At 43.9% G+C, this 20,112-nt stretch overlaps 1 protein-coding gene across 1 annotated transcript in view; it reads right to left on the bottom strand.

The window, feature by feature from the left end:
- LOC124552430 (thioredoxin domain-containing protein) overlaps positions 1–20,112 on the bottom strand; it is a 46,617-nt gene that overhangs the window by 10,665 nt on the left and 15,840 nt on the right. Inside the window, exon 4 of the mRNA XM_047126703.1 lies at positions 8,047–8,199. Within this exon, the coding sequence (XP_046982659.1) occupies positions 8,047–8,199 (153 nt within the window). The remainder of the gene's footprint in view (positions 1–8,046; positions 8,200–20,112) is intronic.

Raw genomic sequence — 20,112 nt, 5'->3', positions numbered from 1 at the left:
CAGGATTTGAGGAAGTCAAATCCTGCCCTGAAATGAGATCCATCCTTCATGAAATCCTCCCCACTCCGCCAAGAGTGTCTTTCCGCCGTCCACCTAACCTTCGTAACCTGTTAGTTCATCCCTATGAAATCCCCAAACCACCTTCCCTACCCTCTGGCTCCTATCCTTGTAACCGCCCCCGATGCAAAACCTGTCCCATGCACCCTCCCACCACCACCTACTCCAGTCCTGTAACCCGGAAGGTGTACACGATCAGAGGCAGAGCCACGTGTGAAAGCACCCACGTGATTTACCAACTGACCTGCCTACACTGTGATGCATTCTATGTGGGAATGACCAGCAACAAACTGTCCATTCGCATGAATGGACACAGGCAGACAGTGTTTGTTGGTAATGAGGATCACCCTGTGGCTAAACATGCCTTGGTGCACAGCCAGCACATCTTGGCACAGTGTTACACCGTCCGGGTTATGTGGATACTTCCCACCAACACCAACCTATCCGAACTCCGGAGATGGGAACTTGCCCTTCAGTATATCCTCTCTTCTCGTCATCCGCCAGGCCTCAATCTCCGCTAATTTCAAGCTGCCGCCACTCATACCTCACCTGTCTTTCAACAACTTCTTTGCCTCTACACTTCTGCCTCGACTGACATCTCTGCCCAAACTCTTTGTCTTTAAATATGTCTGCTTGTGTCTGTATGTGTGGATGGATATGTGCGTGTGTGCGAGTGTATACCTGTCCTTTTTTCCCCCTAAGGTAAGTCTTTCCGCTCCCGGGATTGGAATGACTCCTTACCCTCTCCCTTAAAACCCACTTCCTTTCGTCTTCCCCTCTCCTTCCCTCTTTCCTGATGAGGCAACAGTTTGTTGCGAAAGCTTGAATTTTGTGTGTGTGTTTGTGTTTGTTTGTGTGTCTATCGACCTGCCAGCGCTTTTGTTCGGTAAGTCACCTCATCTTTGTTTTTATATATAATCATTTATATAAAATTATAGCTAATGACATGGAGCAGTAATCCAAAATTAATGCTTTTTCCAGAAGAACTGTTATAATTACGTAATAAGGTTATTATTTTGTACATTGACCATGCTGTGAAAGGAAAACGAGCAGAAATATGGAAAAGGAATTAAAACTTGGAGAAAAATAATTTATAAAATGTGAGCTTTAATGACAAAACTGTAACTCTTTCAGATACAGCAAAGGACATGGAATATCAGGTGAACAGAATTGACAGTATTTTGAAAACAGGTTATAAGAGGAACATCGAGGGAAGTAAAAGAAGACTGATGGAATGCAGTCAAAATAGGTGATGCTCAGATCAGATGATGCTCAGAAGATTAGAATAGTAAGGACACTAAAAGTAGTAGACGAGTTTGCTATTTGGGCAGCAAAATAGCTGATCACGCCCAAAGCAGGGATAGTACAAAATGCAGACAGCTGTAGCAAGAAACGCATTTCTGAAGAAAGAATGTGAATTAAAGTGTTAGAAAGTCATTTCTCAAAGTATTGTTATTATTATTCACGTTTGGGCCCTACTGGACCACGCGAAGTACAATCACGGGGCATTCAGTTATTTTCTTTTAGACTTTCTCTCTGCCCAAATTGTTTTCATTCTCTCGGAATGAGCTCTTTTCCTTTCATCAGACCATGTGGTTCCAGTTTTCTTTGGTTTTTCAGCTTGACCAACTACCCAGTCATGAATTTTTTGCCTAAATAATTTTCTGTCTTGAATTTCATCTTGTTTTATATCTGCCTCTTTCATGTCCTCTTTTATAGCAGCAATCCATTTTATTGTCTCAAATTTAGCTTTACTTCGATTTTCGTAGAATTCCACTACTTGTTTAGTTAGTCTGGTAGCATCCATTCTTTTAATATGCCCATAAAATTTTAATCTGCGTTTTTTCATATCCGAATATATGCTGGTGTATTGTTGAATTTCACTATTTGCTCTTAGCCTGTATGTTCCTTCTTCAGTATATTTTGGACCTAGAATTTTTCTGATTACTTTTCTTTCTCTTTTTTGGATTTCTTGAATGTCCTTTTTTCTGTTTAAAATTAGCGTTTCAGCCCCATAAAGGCATTCTGGTTTTATGACCGTGTTGTAATGTCTCAATTTAGAGTACCTCGAGAGACATTTTTTGTTGTAGATGTCTTTTGTAAGTCTAAAAGCTGTCTCCATCTTTTGACAACGAATTTCATTTCCAATTTTTTCTAGACCAGTCTCTGAGATTGTTTCACCTAAATATTTGAATTGCAAAACTCTTTTGATTTTTCCATACTTAGTTTCCAAAAGTTTGGGTGCCAGTTTGTTGCTAGTCATGTACTGTGTTTTTTCAAATGAGATTTGGAGACCTACTCTTTCTGCTGTTTCTTTAAGAATTTCTATTTGTTTCTGAGCAATTTGGATGTCCTGCGTTAGAATAACCAAGTCGTCTGCAAAGGCCAAACAGTCTATTCGAATATTTGTTCGTCCTAATTTCACTGGTTGGTCAATTTTGAACTCCAATTTTCGTTCGCGCCACTCTTGTATTACTTTTTCTAGAACGCAGTTAAATAGCAACGGAGAGAGTCCATCACCTTGCCTCACGCCTGTTTTTATTTCAAAGGATTCTGAAATTTCTCCTCTGAACTTTACTTTTGATTTTGTACCAGTTAGCGTGTCTCTGATAATTGCCGTGGTTTTAGGATCCAGGCCTTGTTCTTTCACAATTTGGAAAAGAGATTCACGATCCACTGAGTCATAAGCCTTTCTAAAATCTACAAAGGTACAAACTAGTTTTTTATTGTAAATTTTTTGATGTCTGAGAATTAGTTTGAGGACTAAAATCTGTTCTGGGCAAGATCTATTTGGCCTGAAACCTGCTTGATATTCGCCAATTTTCCATTCAAGTTGTTGTTGTGCTCGGTTCAGAAGACATTGAGAGAGGATTTTGTATGTGACTGGAAGAAGAGAAATTCCTCTGTAATTATTAACATCAGTTTTGTCTCCCTTCTTATGAAGTGGGTGAATCAAGGCGGTTTTCCATTCATCAGGAATTTTTTCAGTTTGCCAAATGTTTTGCATGATTGAAGTAATTTCTTTAACGGTTTTTGGACCAGCTGCCTTTAAAAGTTCTGCAACAATTCCATCTTCACCAGATGCTTTGTTGTTTTTCAACCTATGAATTTCTTTAATGATTTCCTCTTCATTTGGTGCAAGTGAAACTGGATTGCATTGTTGGGAAATTTTTGGTGGAAATCTTTCTGTGGGCTCGGGGCAATTTAGAAGATTCTTAAAATATTTAGAAAGTTCTTTGCAATTTTCTTGGTTGTTAAGAGCCAACTGTCCATTTTCCTTCTTGAAGCAAAGATTCTGGGGTTGGTACCCCCTTAATTTTGGTTTTAAAAGTTTTATAAAAATTTCTGGTATTGTATTTCTGAAAATCTTCTTCAATTTCTAAGAGTTGACTATTCTCATATTGTCTTTTTGTTTGTCTAATTAGTTTTGAAGTGTCTTTTCTAGTTGTCAGGAATGTATCATATGTGTCTTCTGTCTTGTTGCTATTCCATGCTTTAAATGTCTCTTGTCTGGCTTTGATTGCATGATCACAGTTTCCATTCCACCAAGCATGTTTCTTGTGTTTTCGTAAAGGAATTTGATCTTGAGCTGTTTTGATAATCTTGTGTTTGAGTTGTTCCCAACTTTGTGCACTTGTTTTGTCAAATTCGTCTGCTAATAATGATGGTTGGATTTTACTGGTGTCAAATTTGGGGATTAATGGTGTCCTTTTGTTGAAATTTTGGGGTTTTAGCTTCAGTTTCACACGGGTTAAGTAATGGTCTGAGTCAATATTGGCGCCTTTACGAACTTGAACATTTAAAATTTCTTTGTGACATGGATACGAGATTGCAATATGGTCAATTTGGAATTCACCTATGTCCTTGTTAGGTGATCGCCATGTCTTTTGTTTTGAAGGTTTTTTCTTAAAATGACTTGACATAATTTTGAGATTGAAATTTCTGCAAAATTCTACCAGCCTCTTTCCATTTTGATTGGTCCATTTATGTGCAGGGAATTCACCGACTGTTTTTCTAAATTTTCTCTCTTTCCCTAACTGTGCATTAAAATTTTCTAGAATACTGCTGTGCAGTGTATTGTAATGTATGTTAACCGGGAGCGAGAAATGACGGAGAGGCTCCGTCCCCGCCGCAGCCGCAGTGGTCCACAACCCCACGACGACTACCGCAGTCCACTTCACCCCTCCGCCGCCCCACACCGAACCACTCTTTCAGGGTTACTGTGTGGTTCGGCCCCCGGTGGACACCTCACCCCCCCACCCCACCCCCTAGGGAACGTCTCACACCAAGTGAGTGTAGCCTCTATGATTGCATGGTAGAGTGCTGGTGTGGAGAACTTGTTCGCACAGCAATCGCCGACATAGTGTAGCTGAGGCAGAATAAGGGGAACCAGCCTGCTTTCACCGAGGCAGATGGGACACCGCCTGAAAACCATCTACAGACTGGCTGGTTCACTGGACCTTGACACAAGTCCACCGGGCAGATTCGCGCCGGGGACCAGGCGCTCCTTCCCAATCCGGAAAGCCATGTGTTAGACCGCACGGCTAACCAGGCGGGCTTTCTGAAGGTACTTGTCTGGAATATACTCTAATATGAAGTGAAACATGGACAATAAAGAGTTCAGACCAGAAGAGAATAGAAGATTTTGAATTGTAATGCTACAGAAGAATGGGAAAGATCACATGGGTGGATCCGATCGCTAATGAGGAGGAACAGATCCGATTTGGGGGGGGGGGGGGGGGGAGATTATGATATACCCTGACTAAATGAGGTATCAAGCAATTTTCAGTTTGGTAATGGAGGTGTGTGGGATAAAAACTGTACTGTGAGCAAGATGGTTCAACAGATGTGGGTTGCAGTAATTCTGCATCTACACCTACATGGATACTCCTCAAATCACATTTAAGTGCCAGGCAGGGGGTTCACCAAACCACCTTCACAATAATTTCCTATTATTCCAATCACATACAGCGCATGGAAAAAATGAACACCTATGTCTTTTGGTGCAAGCTCTGACTTCCCTTATTTTATTACGGTGATCATTTCTCCCTAAGTTGGTTGGCGTCAACAAAATATTTTTACATTCGGAGGGCAAAGTTGGTGATTGAAATTTGAAATTTCGTGAGAAGATTCCACCACAATAAAAATGCCTTTCTTTTAATGATGTCCACCCAAATCTTATCATTTCAGTCACACTCTCTCCCCTATTTTGCAATAATACAAAACGTGCAGCCCTTCTTTGAACTTGCTCAACGTTCTCCATCAATCCTGTCAGGTAAGGATCCAACACTGCACAGCAGTATTCTAGAAAAGGACAGACAAGTGTAGTGTAGGCAGTTTCTTTAGTACATCTGTTACATTTTTAAGTGTCCTGCCAATAAAACACAGTCTTTGGTTAGCCTTCCCCACAACATTTTCTGAGTTTTCCTTCCAATTTAAGTTGTTTGTAATTGTAATTCCTAGGTATTTAGCTGAATTTATGGCCTTTACATTTGACTGACTTACTGTGTACCTGAAGTTTAATGAACTCGTTTTAGCACTAATATGGATGACCTCACAGTTTTCGTTATTTAGAGTCAATTGCCAATTTTCACATCTTACATGTATCTTTTCTAAATCATTTTGCAATTTGTTCTGATCTACTGATAACTTCACTAGTCAATAAACGACAGCGTCATCTGCAAACAATTTAAGACGGCTGCTCAGATTGTCTCCAAAATCGTTATTATAGATAAGGAACAGCAAAGGACTTATAACACTATCCTGGAGAATACAAGAAATCACTTCTGTGTTACTCAATGACTTTCTGTCATTTAATACGAAGTGTGACCTCTCTGACAGGAAATCACGGGTCCGGTAACATGTCTGAGATGATATTCCATTAAGCACGCAATTTCACTACAAGCCATTTGTGTGGTACAGTGTCTTCTTTGGTGGAGGACTTTCAGAAGGCTGTGTTGAGTAACTCTCCTTTGGTACACTGTTAGCGATAGTATTGCCATTGTTATTGTGCAGAGAAGGTGTTGATTGTGTCATGCCGCTAGTGTGCTTCACATATGACCAGAATCTCTTTGGATTTTCTGCCAGTATCGAGACAAAACCACACAGAAATCAGGCATTCAGAAGCTATAGTAGAGTGAAGAGCAGCATCAAACCTGTCTTTGGACTGAAGATCACAGCATTCTCTATAAGACTAATAATCAATGACACATTGTTTAAATTAGCAGTTTTCCTTTCATGAACTCTTTCACCCACCTGTAATTTGTGTTCCTGAGTATCGTGTAATTTTGTCTTGAGCAAGCCTTGCGTCGTGATGAATGTTGTCCTTTAGTCTGTTGAATTTAGTTTTAGGAGTTTTAGGATATCCATGATTTATTACCGATTCAAAATAAGTGTGGTATGCGATTTTCTGTGCATCCAGGTTGGTCGGACTTATGGATTCTGACTACAGGCTGTTTATTTTCAGTGCTATACATGAAAAGAACTCTTTTTTCCCAAGTACACTGCTCTACTATGCTCTGCAATTGTCATTTAATTCTGTAATTTTTATCTTGATGCCTTTCCTGTACCACCATTGTGTTTATAATTTTGTTCCAGGTCTGAGAGTAGATCAGTAACAGCTGAAACCAGCAATTTCATTACTGATTATCCAAAATTGTAATTATGATAAAGTTTTCCTAACAAACAAATCTCTCGGGCACCATTAATGACAGAAATGTTATTTTGTTCGCCAAAAATTGTTCATAATGTACAGGGATAATGCCTTCCCACCAGCAATACTTTTGTGGTTGTTCAGTGACACTTGCTGAGCAGTTTGGTGGAAGAAACCCACAACCTCTGGCAGCTCGGTTGGTTGATCTGGGGGGGGGGGGGGGGGGGACCAAACAAAGAGGTCACCAGTCCCATCAGATTACGGAAAGATGGGAAAGGAAATCAGCCGTTCCCTATTAAGGAACCATACAAGGGTAGCCTGAAGTGATTTAGGAAAACACTGTAAACCTACATTAGGATGGGTGGAAGCAGGATTAAACCATCGTTCTCTCTTATGCGAGTCCAATGTGCTAACCACTGCGCTACCTCTATCAGTCCTGTGGTGGCTCGTTACAGAGTACTAGTGTAATGACGACTTATTCATTCATTATCCAAATTGCCTTTGTGTGTGTTAAAATACCTTCACAACAGTGCAAAAGCCTGTAATATTTAATTATGAAAATTTACAATGCAAAACATAATATTGCAACAACCCTCAGACATATGTGAAAGTACTGTGATGCAGTTTCACTGCAGTCAACAAACCTGTACACAAGCTGTCATCAGCCAACTCTTTATCACTAAACCTACCCAACAAGAAAGCAATGCTGAGCGTAAGTTTGAGGTGAAGTGTAAAGTCGGCACAGTGTGCACCATGAGTGAATGGATGAAGTTTATGTCTGCACAAGACACACAGAATGTGTGTGTGTGTGTGTGTGTGTGTGTGTGTGTGTGTATTTCTGAGGGATCAATTTGCTTAGGTCATCAGTCCCTAGACTTACACACTACTTAAACTAACTTATGCTAAGAACAACATGCACACTCATGCTCAAGGGAGGGGCCACGCAGTTAGTGACATCGCACCTCTAACGCCGCGGCCACAGAGAATATATCGTTGACATTTGCACTATTGTGCAGATATTTTCTATGCAAATGCAGATACAGAGGTAAAAGGGGGGGGGGGGGAGGAGGAGGGAGAGGGGACAAGAAATTGAACCAAATGCAATTACTATGTAATGAACTACCACGGACTCTTAGTCCCTGGCAGCAAACTGCTCAGAAAAGTCTTTGAACAGGCTCTGAAGTTTTGTCTCTGCAGTTTGGGTCCACACTTTAATTTATGTTTATTGTTCATCACAGTATTTTCATAATGGCAACAAGAATATCTGTAGTCTGAATTATGAGCATTTTCAAATTATTACTGGAGTGTTCAGTAGCAAAGAGGAATCTCGTACTTACAGTATGAAAGTAGGCGCCCGCGACACTGAGAACCGCCTCGCAGTTGCCGAGTTAACGTCGACACGAGCCACGTTGACGCGGCCACGTAGCTTGGCACCGACAGCTTCCCAGCGAGCCATGAGGCGCCCGCACTCTGCACAGTCCGTCCCCTCACTGTGAGCAGGCGAGGACACAATTTGAAATGTTGCAATCCGATATGCCTGGTTTTTTAAACAGGTACCAACAATGACACTCTATTTTATGCAATTTCATAAAAAATTTTGCAGGGTGACAATTACTGAAATGGTTCAAATGGCTCTGAGCACTATGGGACTTGGCATCTGAGATCATCAGTCCCCTAGACTTAGAACTACTTAAACCTAACTAACCTAAGGACCTCACATACATCCATGCCCGAGGCAGGATTCGAACCTGCGACTGTAGCAGTCCTGCGGTTCTGGACTGAAGCGTCTAGAACCACTCGGCCACCGCAGCCGGCACAATTACAGAACTAAATGAAATAAAATCATCATAACTTCTCAATAGTTTGTGTTAGGGCAGTCAAACTGCACAGTTAACTGTGGAGCACGACGGGAATTAGTATGCACATGCGCCTTGTTATTGTCGGCCATTTGCACGTGAAAACGCCACGATACAGTGTGCCTGAGTGCATAGCACTTGTGAAGGCCTACTATGCGAGCAATAACATTCCAACTGCAGCTCAAAGGAAGTTTGTGTCCAAGTTCAAGCTGAAGTGTTGTAACAATCAAGAATTTGATTTGCACATCTGAGAGAACAGGTACAGGTACTGTTTGTGATGACAGTATTGGCAACGCCAGTTGTCCAAAAAGGGTGAAAATGCCTGAAAACATTGAGAAGACACACACTGTGTTTCAAACCAGCCCCAGGAAATCAATCACACGAGCTGCACGACAGGTGGGAATCAGCCAGGAGACACTCTGACAAATTGTTGTTGAAGACCTGCATCTCTTCCCACACAAAACTCAAACTCATCAGCCAATAAGCCCCAGGGGCATGGAATAGCACTTGTGTCTCACCAAAACTATTGTGCACAAGATTGATGAACAGGACTTTGTTGTGATTATAGTTTGGTTTAGCTATGAAGCACACTTTCATTTGGACAGATTCGTCAATAAGCAAAATTGGCACATTTTGGGGACTGAGAATTCACATTTCATGATCGAGAAGTCTCTCCACAATCAACAGTTTGACTATGTGGTGTGCAATGTCGAGTCACAGAATAATCGGTGGGATATTATTCGATGGCACGGTGTCTACCAAATGGTAAGAGAAGGTTTTGGAAGATGATTTCATCCCCATCATCCAAAGTGACCCTGGTTTTGACAAGATGTGGTTCATGCAAGACAGAGCCCAACCCCATCGAAGCAGGAGAGTGAGTCCTGGAGGAGTACTTTTGGGACCACATTCTGGCTCTGGAGTACCCAGAGGCCATTGGCACGAGCCTCGATTGGCTATCACATTCTCCGGATCTGAACAAATGTGACTGTTTTTTGTGGGGCTATATTAAAGATGATGTGTACAGTAATAACACTAAAACCATTGCTGAACTGAAAACAGCTGTTCAGGGGGTCATCGACAGCATCAATGTTCCTACAAATCAACAGGACGGGCAGAATTTCGCTATTCGTCTGCGTCACATCATCGCCAACGGTGGCAAGCATATTGAACATGCTGTAAACTAATTCCGAATATCTGGAGTAATGTTTACATGTCGAATAAAGTGTGTTCACGCTGTTAGTTCATAACGAATTTAAGTTTTTTTCATATAATTCAATAAATGTCACCCTGTATATTCACAGTAAATGTTTTCCACTAATTGTAGCCTCCAGAACAATTTCTTGAGAAGAAGTGAAAGGGTAGTGTAAGTATTAAACACACAAAGGAAAAGTAATCTTTCCTCAAGACAAGGGGTCATCCAATATCAAATATTTTCACCGTAAAGGGGAAAGAACTTCTGAAATTGTACACTGCATGCAGAGCATAGTGTGGAAATAGTGTTGCCAATGTGGAGATTGGAGAAGAAACTAGAACAAACTGAACTGTGGTGCCTGGTACTATAAAAGTATGTTGCTAATCAGGTGGACACCAATTCAGCCCAATGCCAAAAGGACTCAGGGGCGGCCTCTGCAACCAAGCAACAGGAAACTTTAGTGTTCACAACACTGTCTTAGCGTATCCTAAGCATTCAACAGCTTCCACACAGTTGCCTTTTCCTGGAGAGCATAAGAAAATATGAATCTAAATTGGATTTCCTCTTCAAATTGTATTCTACTTCAAGAAAAGTCTCCATAATACACCTAATTTGCAACCATTCAATAATTCAATAATTAACAACCTCTCCCAACCACCACCACCACCACCACCACCACCACCACCACAACCACAACCACAAAATGATGAGTTTTACAGATAAATCTATGATATATAACTGTATTTGAAAAATAGAAGAGAAACCACATCAGCTGAATGTCTCCAACCTGTTTATGACTGGGCATCCAAGAAGGGCTTAAACCGAACTTTACAACCTCACAAGCAGTCCTCATAGCTAATCACCGATTCATCGGCACTTAATTTTGTGAATCTCTTTCACAACATTATTCCAAATAATATACATACTTGATTACCGCTTCCTACTCAATAAGAGAGGTTAATGTAATACTGGACGAATGCTTAAACTGGAGGAAAAATACTTTTTTTTTTTTTTTTGGGCGCAAAACTTCTATGGTCATTAGCGCCCAGCCCGTGACGTAGAACAGGAAAAAAAACGAAATTTAAAATCAGCAGCAATGGGAACAAAAAAGTCATAAAATTTGAGAAACTAAAGGCAGAAGGAATGCTTAAAAATCCACTATAGAAAGGGGTTGGTTGTCCCCAAAAAAATATCAAATGACTGACGTCATTTCACTGTCACTAATAAACTGTAGAACGCGGTCAGCTGAGCGCGTGTCATCTGCTAAAATCGACGATAGATCAGGCGATAGCTGTAGACGGGAGCGTAACGGATTAAAATAGGGGCATTCAATTAAAAGGTGTCTGACCGTCCACAGCTGAGAGCAGTGGGGACAGAGTGGGGGAGGATCACCGCTTAAAAGATGTCGATGGCTAAAAAGACAGTGCCCTATCCGGAGTCTAGCTAAAATTACCTCCTCCTGACGACGCGTTCGGGAGGAAGAGGTCCAAGCGCAAGGAAGGGCTTTCACTTCCCGCAATTTATTATGGGGAAGTGTTGACCAATGCCATAAATGAGCAACTTGGCGACATAAACCGCTCCGTAGATCGGTAAATGGAAGAGACTGAATAGCTGGCCGAGGAAGAGAGACTGCAGCCTTGGCCGCTATATCGGCCGCCTCATTCCCACAGATACCAGCGTGTCCCGGGAGCCAGAGGAACGCCACTGAGATGCCCCCCAGGTGGAGCAAGCGCAGACAGTCCTGAATCCGGTGGACCAGAGGGTGCACAGGGTAAAGAGCTTGGAGACTTAGGAGAGAGCTGAGAGAATCTGAGCAGATTACGTACTGTATCCGCTGATGGCGGCGGATGTAGTGGACAGCCTGGAGAACAGCGTAAAGCTCCGCAGTATAAACCGAACACTGGTTGGGAAGCCGAAAGTGATTTGGGGTGTCGCCAACAATATAGGCACTCCCTACACCTAACGATGTTTTCAAGCCGTCGGTGTAAATAAATGTGGCTTCCGTCATTTGTGCACATAGAGCAGCAAATGCCCGACGGTAGACAAATGTAGGGGTACTATCCTTGGGAAATTTACATAGGTCTCTGAGCAAGTCGATCCGGGGACGGAGCCAAGGCGGTGCTGTAACCCAAGTTGTCAAGAAGGTTTTAGGAAAGCGGAAGGAGAGAGAATGGAGCAGTTGACGGAAGCGGACTCCCGGGGGTAGTAGGGAGGAGGAGCGGCCTGCATACCCGACATCAAAGGAGGCGTCGAAAAAAAGGTCATGGGCTGGATTAGCAGGCATGGAAGACAGATGGCTAGCATAACGACTCAGAAGGACTGCCCGCCGATTGGACAGCGGAGGTTCAGCAGTCTCAGCATAAAGGCTTTCCACAGGGCTGGTGTAAAAAGCTCCAGACACTAAACGTAATCCACGGTGGTGGATAGAGTCGAGACGCCGAAGAATAGACGGCCGAGCAGAGGAGTAGACTATGCTTCCATAATCCAATTTCAAGCGCACTAAGGCGCGATAGAGGCGGAGAAGGACCACTCGGTCCGCTCCCCAGGAGGTACCATTCAGGACACGGAGGGTGTTAAGGGAACGCAGACAGCGAGCCAAAAGATAGGAAACGTGGGAGGACCAGCACAGTTTTCTGTCAAACATAAGACCCAAGAATTTAGCAACGTCGGAAAACGGAAGGTTGACAGGACCTAGATGTAAGGAGGGCGGAAGAAACTCCTTACGTCGCCAAAAATTAACACAAACGGTCTTACTGGGTGAGAAACGGAAGCCGGTTTCGATGCTCCACGAGTGGAGGCGATCGAGACATCCTTGAAGACGTCTTTCAAGCAGGCTGGTCCGTTGAGAGCTGTAGTAGATCGCAAAATCGTCCACAAAGAGGGAGCCCAAGACATCAGGAAGGAGACAATCCATAATTGGATTAATGGCGATGGCAAACAGTACAACACTCAGCACGGAGCCCTGGGGTACCCCGTTTTCTTGGGAGAAAGTACGGGAGAGAGTAGTGTTCACCCGCACCCTAAATGTGCGCTCTGCCATAAATTCGCGAAGATAAAGGGGCAGCCGGCCTCGAAAGCCCCAAGAGAACAAAGTGCGGAGGATGCCTGTCCTCCAACAGGTATCGTATGCTCTCTCCAGATCAAAAAATATTGCTACCGTTTGGCGTTTCCGGAGAAAATTGTTCATGATATAAGTGGAGAGAGCAACAAGATGGTCAACGGCAGAACGATGCTTTCGGAATCCGCATTGGGCTGGTGTTAAAAGACTGCGGGATTCCAGCCACCAAGCTAAACGGTAATTCACCATACGCTCCAAAACCTTACAGACACTACTCGTGAGAGAAATGGGGCGATAGCTAGAGGGGAGATGTTTGTCCTTTCCAGGTTTCGGAATGGGAACGACAATAGCTTCCCGCCATCGCCTGGGAAAGGTACTGTCGGTCCAAATTCGATTATAAAGGCGAAGGAGGTAACGCAGGCTATGGGTTGATAAATGCAGCAACATTTGGACATGGATACCATCCGGTCCTGGGGCGGAGGAGCGAGAAGAAGAGAGTGCATGTTGGAGTTCGCGCATGGAGAAAACAGTATTGTAGCTTTTGCGATTTTGAGAGGAGAAAGCAAGATGTCGCACTTCCGCTGCACGTTTCTTCGGGAGAAACGCTGGCGGGTAATTTGAAGAGCTCGAAATCTCAGCAAAGTGCTGACCCAATGAGTTAGAAATTGCGACGGGGTCCACTAAGGTATCATGCGCGACAGTGAGCCCAGAGACCGGGGAGAAACTAGGCGCGCCTGAGAACCGTCGAAGCCGACTCCAAACTTCCGAGGAGGGAGTGAAGGTGTTAAATGAGCTAATAAAGAATTTCCAGCTTGCCTTCTTGCTATCGCGGATGACGCGACGGCATCGCGCACGGAGCTGCTTATATCGGATACAGTTGGCCAAAGTTGGATGGTGACGGAAAATGCGAAGAGCACATCGCCGCTCACGTATGGCGTCACGGCATGCCTCGTTCCACCAAGGAACTGGGGGGCGCCGGGGCAATTCGGAGGTGCGTGGTATTGAACGTTCCGCAGCTGTGAGAATAACGTCGGTAACATGTGTGACCTCATCGTCGACGCTGGGAAAGTGACGGTCATCGAATGTCGCTAGAGACGAATGAAGTGTCCAATCGGCTTGGGCAAACTTCCAGCGTCGCGAGCGCATATATGGCAGTTGAGGCTGCAGTCTAAGAACACATGGAAAGTGGTCACTCAAGTGTGTATCATCAAGGGCGAACCATTCGAAGCGCCGAGCTAGCGGAACAGTACCGACCGCAAGGTCCAAATGAGATAAATTTGCCGTGGAGGCAGACAAAAATGTGGGGACCCCAGTGTTGAGGCAGACTAGATCCGCTTGGTGGAAGACGTCTAGCAATAGTGAGCCACGTGGACAAGGATGCGGAGATCCCCAAAGCGGGTGGTGGGCATTGAAGTCCCCAACCAGCAAATAGGGGGGTGGAAGCTGATCAAGAAGATGAAGGAGCTCAGCTCGTGCCATTGGTGTGGACGATGGAATGTATACCGTACAAAGAGAGAACGTGTATCCAGAAAGGGAAAGACGGATGGCGACAGCTTGGAAGGAAGTGTTTAAATGGATTGGGTGATAATGGAGAGTATCATGGAGCAGAATCATGAGTCCTCCATGGGCTGGAGTGCCTTCAACAGAGGGGAGGTCATATCGGACGGACTGAAAATGATGGAGAGCAAAGCGGTCATGGGGACGCAGCTTTGTTTCCTGAAGACAGAAGATGACCGGCGAGTAGGATCGTAAGAGGATCGACAATTCATCCCGATTGGTTCGAATGCCGCGGATATTCCAGTGGATAATGGACATAGGGTGAACAGGAAATGGAGGAACGGGACAAAGGGTGCTGTCAACTCAACGACTGCTCAGAGCTTGCGACCGACAGCATGGAATGGCATTCAGTCGAAGGCAGAAGATCCTGATCCATAGGTTGGTCAGGAGCAGCTCCTGCCACCAGCGATCGGCCGGTTGACCGGCCACCAGCAGTGCGCCTCAGCGACACAGAAGACGGCCGAGGGCGATTTCCGCCAGGTGGTGCTGTAGATGGGACATGCCTTGGCGGAGAAGGAGAGGAACTGTGTTTCTTCGTAGCCTTCTTGGAAGTATGATGTTTAGATGAAGGAGGAACCGATGGTTGTGAAGTTGCGGTACGTAAAAACTCTTCACAAGAATGCTCTTTTTTCGAAGACTTGGCGTCTGACTTTTGGGCTCGAGATTTAGCAGAACCCGACGAAGCGTGAGCCATTGAGTGGGCAGGCAAAAGTGGTGAGGTTGAATGGGCGATCTTTGCGCTGGCCGATCTGACGACCTGGCACTAAAGGTGAGGTCGCAAGTCTGCGTGGCCGCCTCCTTTGTTGGCCGAGGAGAAGCAAGGACAAAGCTGTATTTTCCTTTCTGAGGCACGGTGGGCTGTCGACTGGCGAATAATTTTTGAGCAGCAAAGGTCGACACCTTTTCCTTCACTCTTATTTCCTGGATGAGCTTTTCGTCCTTAAAAACGGGGCAATCTCGATAGGAAGCAGCGTGGTCACCCATACAGTTGATGCAGCGAGGGGATGGAGGTAGACAAGCACCCTCATGGGCATCCTTGCCACACGTAACACATTTGGCCGGATTGGAACAGGACTGGCTGGTGTGATTGAACCGCTGACAGCGATAGCAACGCGTAGGGTTTGGGACATAAGGGCGAACGGAAATTATCTCATAGCCTGCTTTGATTTTTGATGGGAGTTGAGCTTTGTCAAATGTCAAGAAGACAGTGCGGGTTGGAATGATGTTCGAGTCAACCCTTTTCATAACCCGACGAACAGCCGTGACGCCCTGGTCAGACAGGTAGTGCTGAATTTCTTCGTCAGACAATCCATCGAGGGAGCGTGTATAAACGACTCCGCGCGAGGAATTTAAGGTACGGTGCGGTTCCACCCGGACACGGAAGGTGTGGAGCAGAGAAGTACGCAGCAATTTTTGAGCCTGGAGGGCACTGTGTGTTTCTAACAACAGGGTGCCATTCCGTAATCTGGAACAAGACTTTACAGGACCCGCAATTGCGTCGACACCTTTCTGAATAATGAAAGGGTTGACCGTGGAAAAGTCGTGACCTTCGTCAGACCGAGAGACAACAAGGAACTGTGGCAACGATGGAAGAACCGTCTGTGGCTGAGACTCAGTGAACTTACGTTTGTGAGCAGACATAGTGGAAGGTGAGGAAACCATTGCGGAAGAATCCCCCATGATTACCGGCGTCTCCGATGGCGCGCTCCTCCCTTGTGGGGGCCCTCACCGAGGGCACACCCGCCTTAGGTGATTGTTCACACCTCAGGTCACACCTCCCGACAAACGGACGGAGGGACCAATCGGCACTTTCGGAAGGTATCAGCTCGGGTAATCACCCCTCCCTGGGCCTGGCCGTTACCAGGGGGTACGTACGTGTCCTACCTGTCTACCCGGGGCGGGGAATTACGCGTTACCCCGTCACCGGCTACGCATGGAAGTGCGTGGGTCGGCCTTCAGACACGCACAGGGAGGAAAAAAGAGAAAGGGAAAGGAAAGGAAAGAAGAGGGGGGTCTCAAACGCCGCAGCGGAGAAAAGGGCAAGGAGAAGAGGGAAGGAAAAGAGAAGGACAGAGGAAGGACGAGGACTTGTAAGTGTAGAAAGCAAGGAAGTTAGAACAGTTTCGAGCGTCCGTCTCCGGACGTAGGCACAAACCATACTCCCAGAGGGGGAGAAAGGGAAGGAAAGAGCCAGAGGTGAGGGGGGGGCGGAAGATGGGGGACGGGGAGGGATGCGGAAAGGGAAGGGAAGGTATGTAGCCCGGAAAGGAAGGAGGGCCACATTAGCTCGGGGTCCCGTGCTCGCTACGCACGTGTCCACAAAATAGTTGTGGACCCCCTGGGGGGGGAGGAAAAATATTGTATTCATGTGACAAAACATGGATAAAGATTTTTGTGCAGTCACAAAAACTGGGATTCTGTACCTACCTGCCACTAACCACAGAAACTACAGCTGCCGAGGCAACAATGAAGAATGGATGCACCTTCTAGATGGTGTGCCATTCAAACAGCTACAAAACAGCAGAAAAATCCCGATTTCCAATAAAACGCCATATGTTCTTGCCAGACTTATAAAAGAGTTATATTACTGAATTTGTCTCATACATATCTTCTATTCTCTTCACAAAAAAAAGTGAGCGATTCACATGCAGGTGGTTAACTGAGGATTCATCAAACTACTTTCAGACTATTTGTCAACTATTCTACTCTCGAATAGCAAGTGGGGAAAATGGACACTCCAACCTTTCATTGTGAGCTCAAATTTTTCTTATTTTGTTGGTGATTGAAATTTCATGAAAATGTCTCTCCACAATGAGAAAAGCCTTTGTTTTAATCATGAATGTGTAGGTCTTAGTTTCATGAGGCCAGTAGTCAATAGTTGTGGAGGAGCAATAAGTTTACAAATCTTTTTAACAAATAAAAAGTTACGTGTGTGTGTGTGTGTGTGTGTGTGTGTGTGTGTGTGTGTGTGTGTCTCACACAGGGCGTAACAAGATGACACTACCAAACTTGCAGCACACCTTTCTTACACATACAGAAAAGGAAAATACGTTACAAGGACATTAGTCTGGAACTATTTTATTTCCACATTACATCTCTTCATGATACATTAACAATGAGAAGCACATGGAAAGATAATGAACCAGCACACCACACAAAACTCTTTCTGACATTAAATGCTAAAAATGGCCCTTGGTTAATCACCACAACTTGTAATTATAAATATCAAATTCCATGAGGGATAGAAACATGTGCGGATTCAGTATCTGGTACACACATGGGGTCATATTCTGTAAAACTCTCCCCTCCCAAAATCAGCCTAAAAATAACAATCACAAAATCATGAAAATACTAAAACCAAAACAATCAGGAAAACACAACACAATGTCTTGCATTTAAAAAAATCTGGAATGAGACAACTACAATTGGGGTATTGAAAACAACTCTTGATCAATGTACATCAACTGAATAACTCAACAGCATTACAGAAAGGCAAAAAACACAACAATGCATGAAACATGGTAGCGAAATCATGGCTTCAAGTATTCAGTCAAACTGTAAATCCAAATATGAATACAGAGAGTCAAATTCATGGAAACTAATTACAGTTGATATCAATGTTGTGAAAAGGGTAGAGTGGTACTCACCATTTTTTCACAGTTCTTTTCATAACATTGGCATTAGTCAACCATGGATTGTTCATTGTTTTTCTTGATGCAATAATTTACCAACAGCCGTATGTATTGCAGAAATTTATTTTATTTTATGAACCTCTATGTGCTACCAGTTTCGGCATTACATTGATGTCATCTTCAGGCCCCACACGTTATAGTCATAAAACCGTTATACACGGGAGGAGCCATATAACTGGATCTGTGAATCAAATCGTCATGCAACAGCTCTTGGTGGCCAGGTGACACAGACTAGGAAACAACGCCGTTCGTTGGGCAGCAGCACGTACAATTCGGTGCTACAACATGAGGAGAAGATGTCCCTGTCTGACTGTTTATAAAGCAGGAGGTGATGTTGAGTTAGTCACTCAACCTGTTAATGGACAAGTGTCTTTACATGGCCCTTCTGTTTTTATGGTACATGGCCCTTCTGTTTTTATGGGGGCTGTGTTTAATTTTACTATAAACAATGCAGCAGATTATGATCATGACAATGGCTGGGTGACTGTTGCAATAGTACATTACCCAGGAGACAGGAGTCTTCATTTGGAGGACTGGAGAGTTTTAATGACACAGTCTGTGTCGCCTGGCCACCAAGAGCTGCTGCATGATGATTTGATTCACAGATGCAGTTATATGGCTCCTTCCGTGTATAGCGATTTTACGACTATGACGTGTGGGGCCTGAAGATGGCATCAACGTAGTGCCGAAACTGGTAGCACATAGAGGTTCATAAAATAAAATAAATTTCTACAATACGTACGGCTGTTGGTAAATTATTGCATCAAGAAGTTCATGCCCGCCGTTGTTCCACGGTCCATAATGGATCAACAAAGATGTCCATTGTTTGTACGGTGAGCAGCAATCTATCATTTTCACAATATTGTCACTATTCCATCCTGTATTTTTCCACCATTTTATTTTGCTCTACAGTTGATATCAGTTACACATGAGATGGTATGTACTGAGACGAATCTCACAATGATTATGAAAACTTTGTTCTAGTGCACTGGACCGTGTTGTCTGTCCCCATCTCAATAATTCTGGTACATCTTGTCGATGGACATGGAAGGGAAGCAGTGGTTGGGAAGGGAGTGAGACAGGGTTGTAGCCTCTCCCCGATGCTATTCAATCTGTATATTCAGCAAGCAGTAAAGAAAACAAAAGAAAAGTTCGGAGTAGGTATTAAAATCCATGGAGAAGAAATAAAAACTTTGAGGTTCGCCGATGACATCGTAATTCTGTCAGAGACAGCAAAGGACTTGGAAGAGCAGTTGAACGGAATGGACAGTGTCTTGAAAGGAGGATATAAGATGAACATCAACAAAAGCAAAATGAGGATAATGGAATGTAGTCGAATTAAGTCGGGTGATGCTGAGAGAATTAGATTAGGAAATGAGACACTTAAAGTAGAAAGGAGTTTTGCTATTTAGGGAGCAAAATAACTGATGACAGTCGACGTAGAGAGGATATAAAATGTAGACTGGCAATGGGAAGGAAAGCGTTTCTGAAGAAGAGAAATTTGTTAACATCGAGTATAGATTTAAATGTCAGGAAGTCGTTTCTGAAAGTATTTGTATGGAGTGTAGCCATGTATGGAAGTGAAAGATGGACGATAAATAGTTTGGACAAGAAGAGAATAGAAGCTTTCGAAATGTGGTGCTACAGAAGAATGCTGAAGATTAGATGGGTAGATCACATAACTAATGAGGAGGTATTGGATAGAATTGGGGAGAAGAGGGGTTTGTGGCACAACTTGACAAGAAGAAGGGATCGGTTGGTAGGACATGTTCTGAGGCATCAAAGGATCACCAATTTAGTATTGGAGGGCAGCGTGGAGGGTAAAAATCATAGAGAGAGACCAAGAGATGAACACACTAAGCAGACTCAGAAGGATGTAGGCTGCAGTAGATAGTGGGAGATGAAGAAGCTTGCACAGGATAGAGTAGCATGGAGAGCTGCATCAAACCAGTCTCAGGACTGAAGACAACAACAACAACAACAACAACATCTTGGTACACTATTTTCAGTTATTAATACTGCTTTCCTAACACCTCACATTAAAGGAT

The sequence above is a fragment of the Schistocerca americana genome, chromosome 10 (genome assembly GCF_021461395.2).
Source record: "Schistocerca americana isolate TAMUIC-IGC-003095 chromosome 10, iqSchAmer2.1, whole genome shotgun sequence".
Taxonomy (NCBI): domain Eukaryota; kingdom Metazoa; phylum Arthropoda; class Insecta; order Orthoptera; family Acrididae; genus Schistocerca; species Schistocerca americana.
The sequence above is the reverse complement of the archived record's forward strand: the minus strand, read 5'-3'. Positions and strand labels throughout refer to the sequence as shown.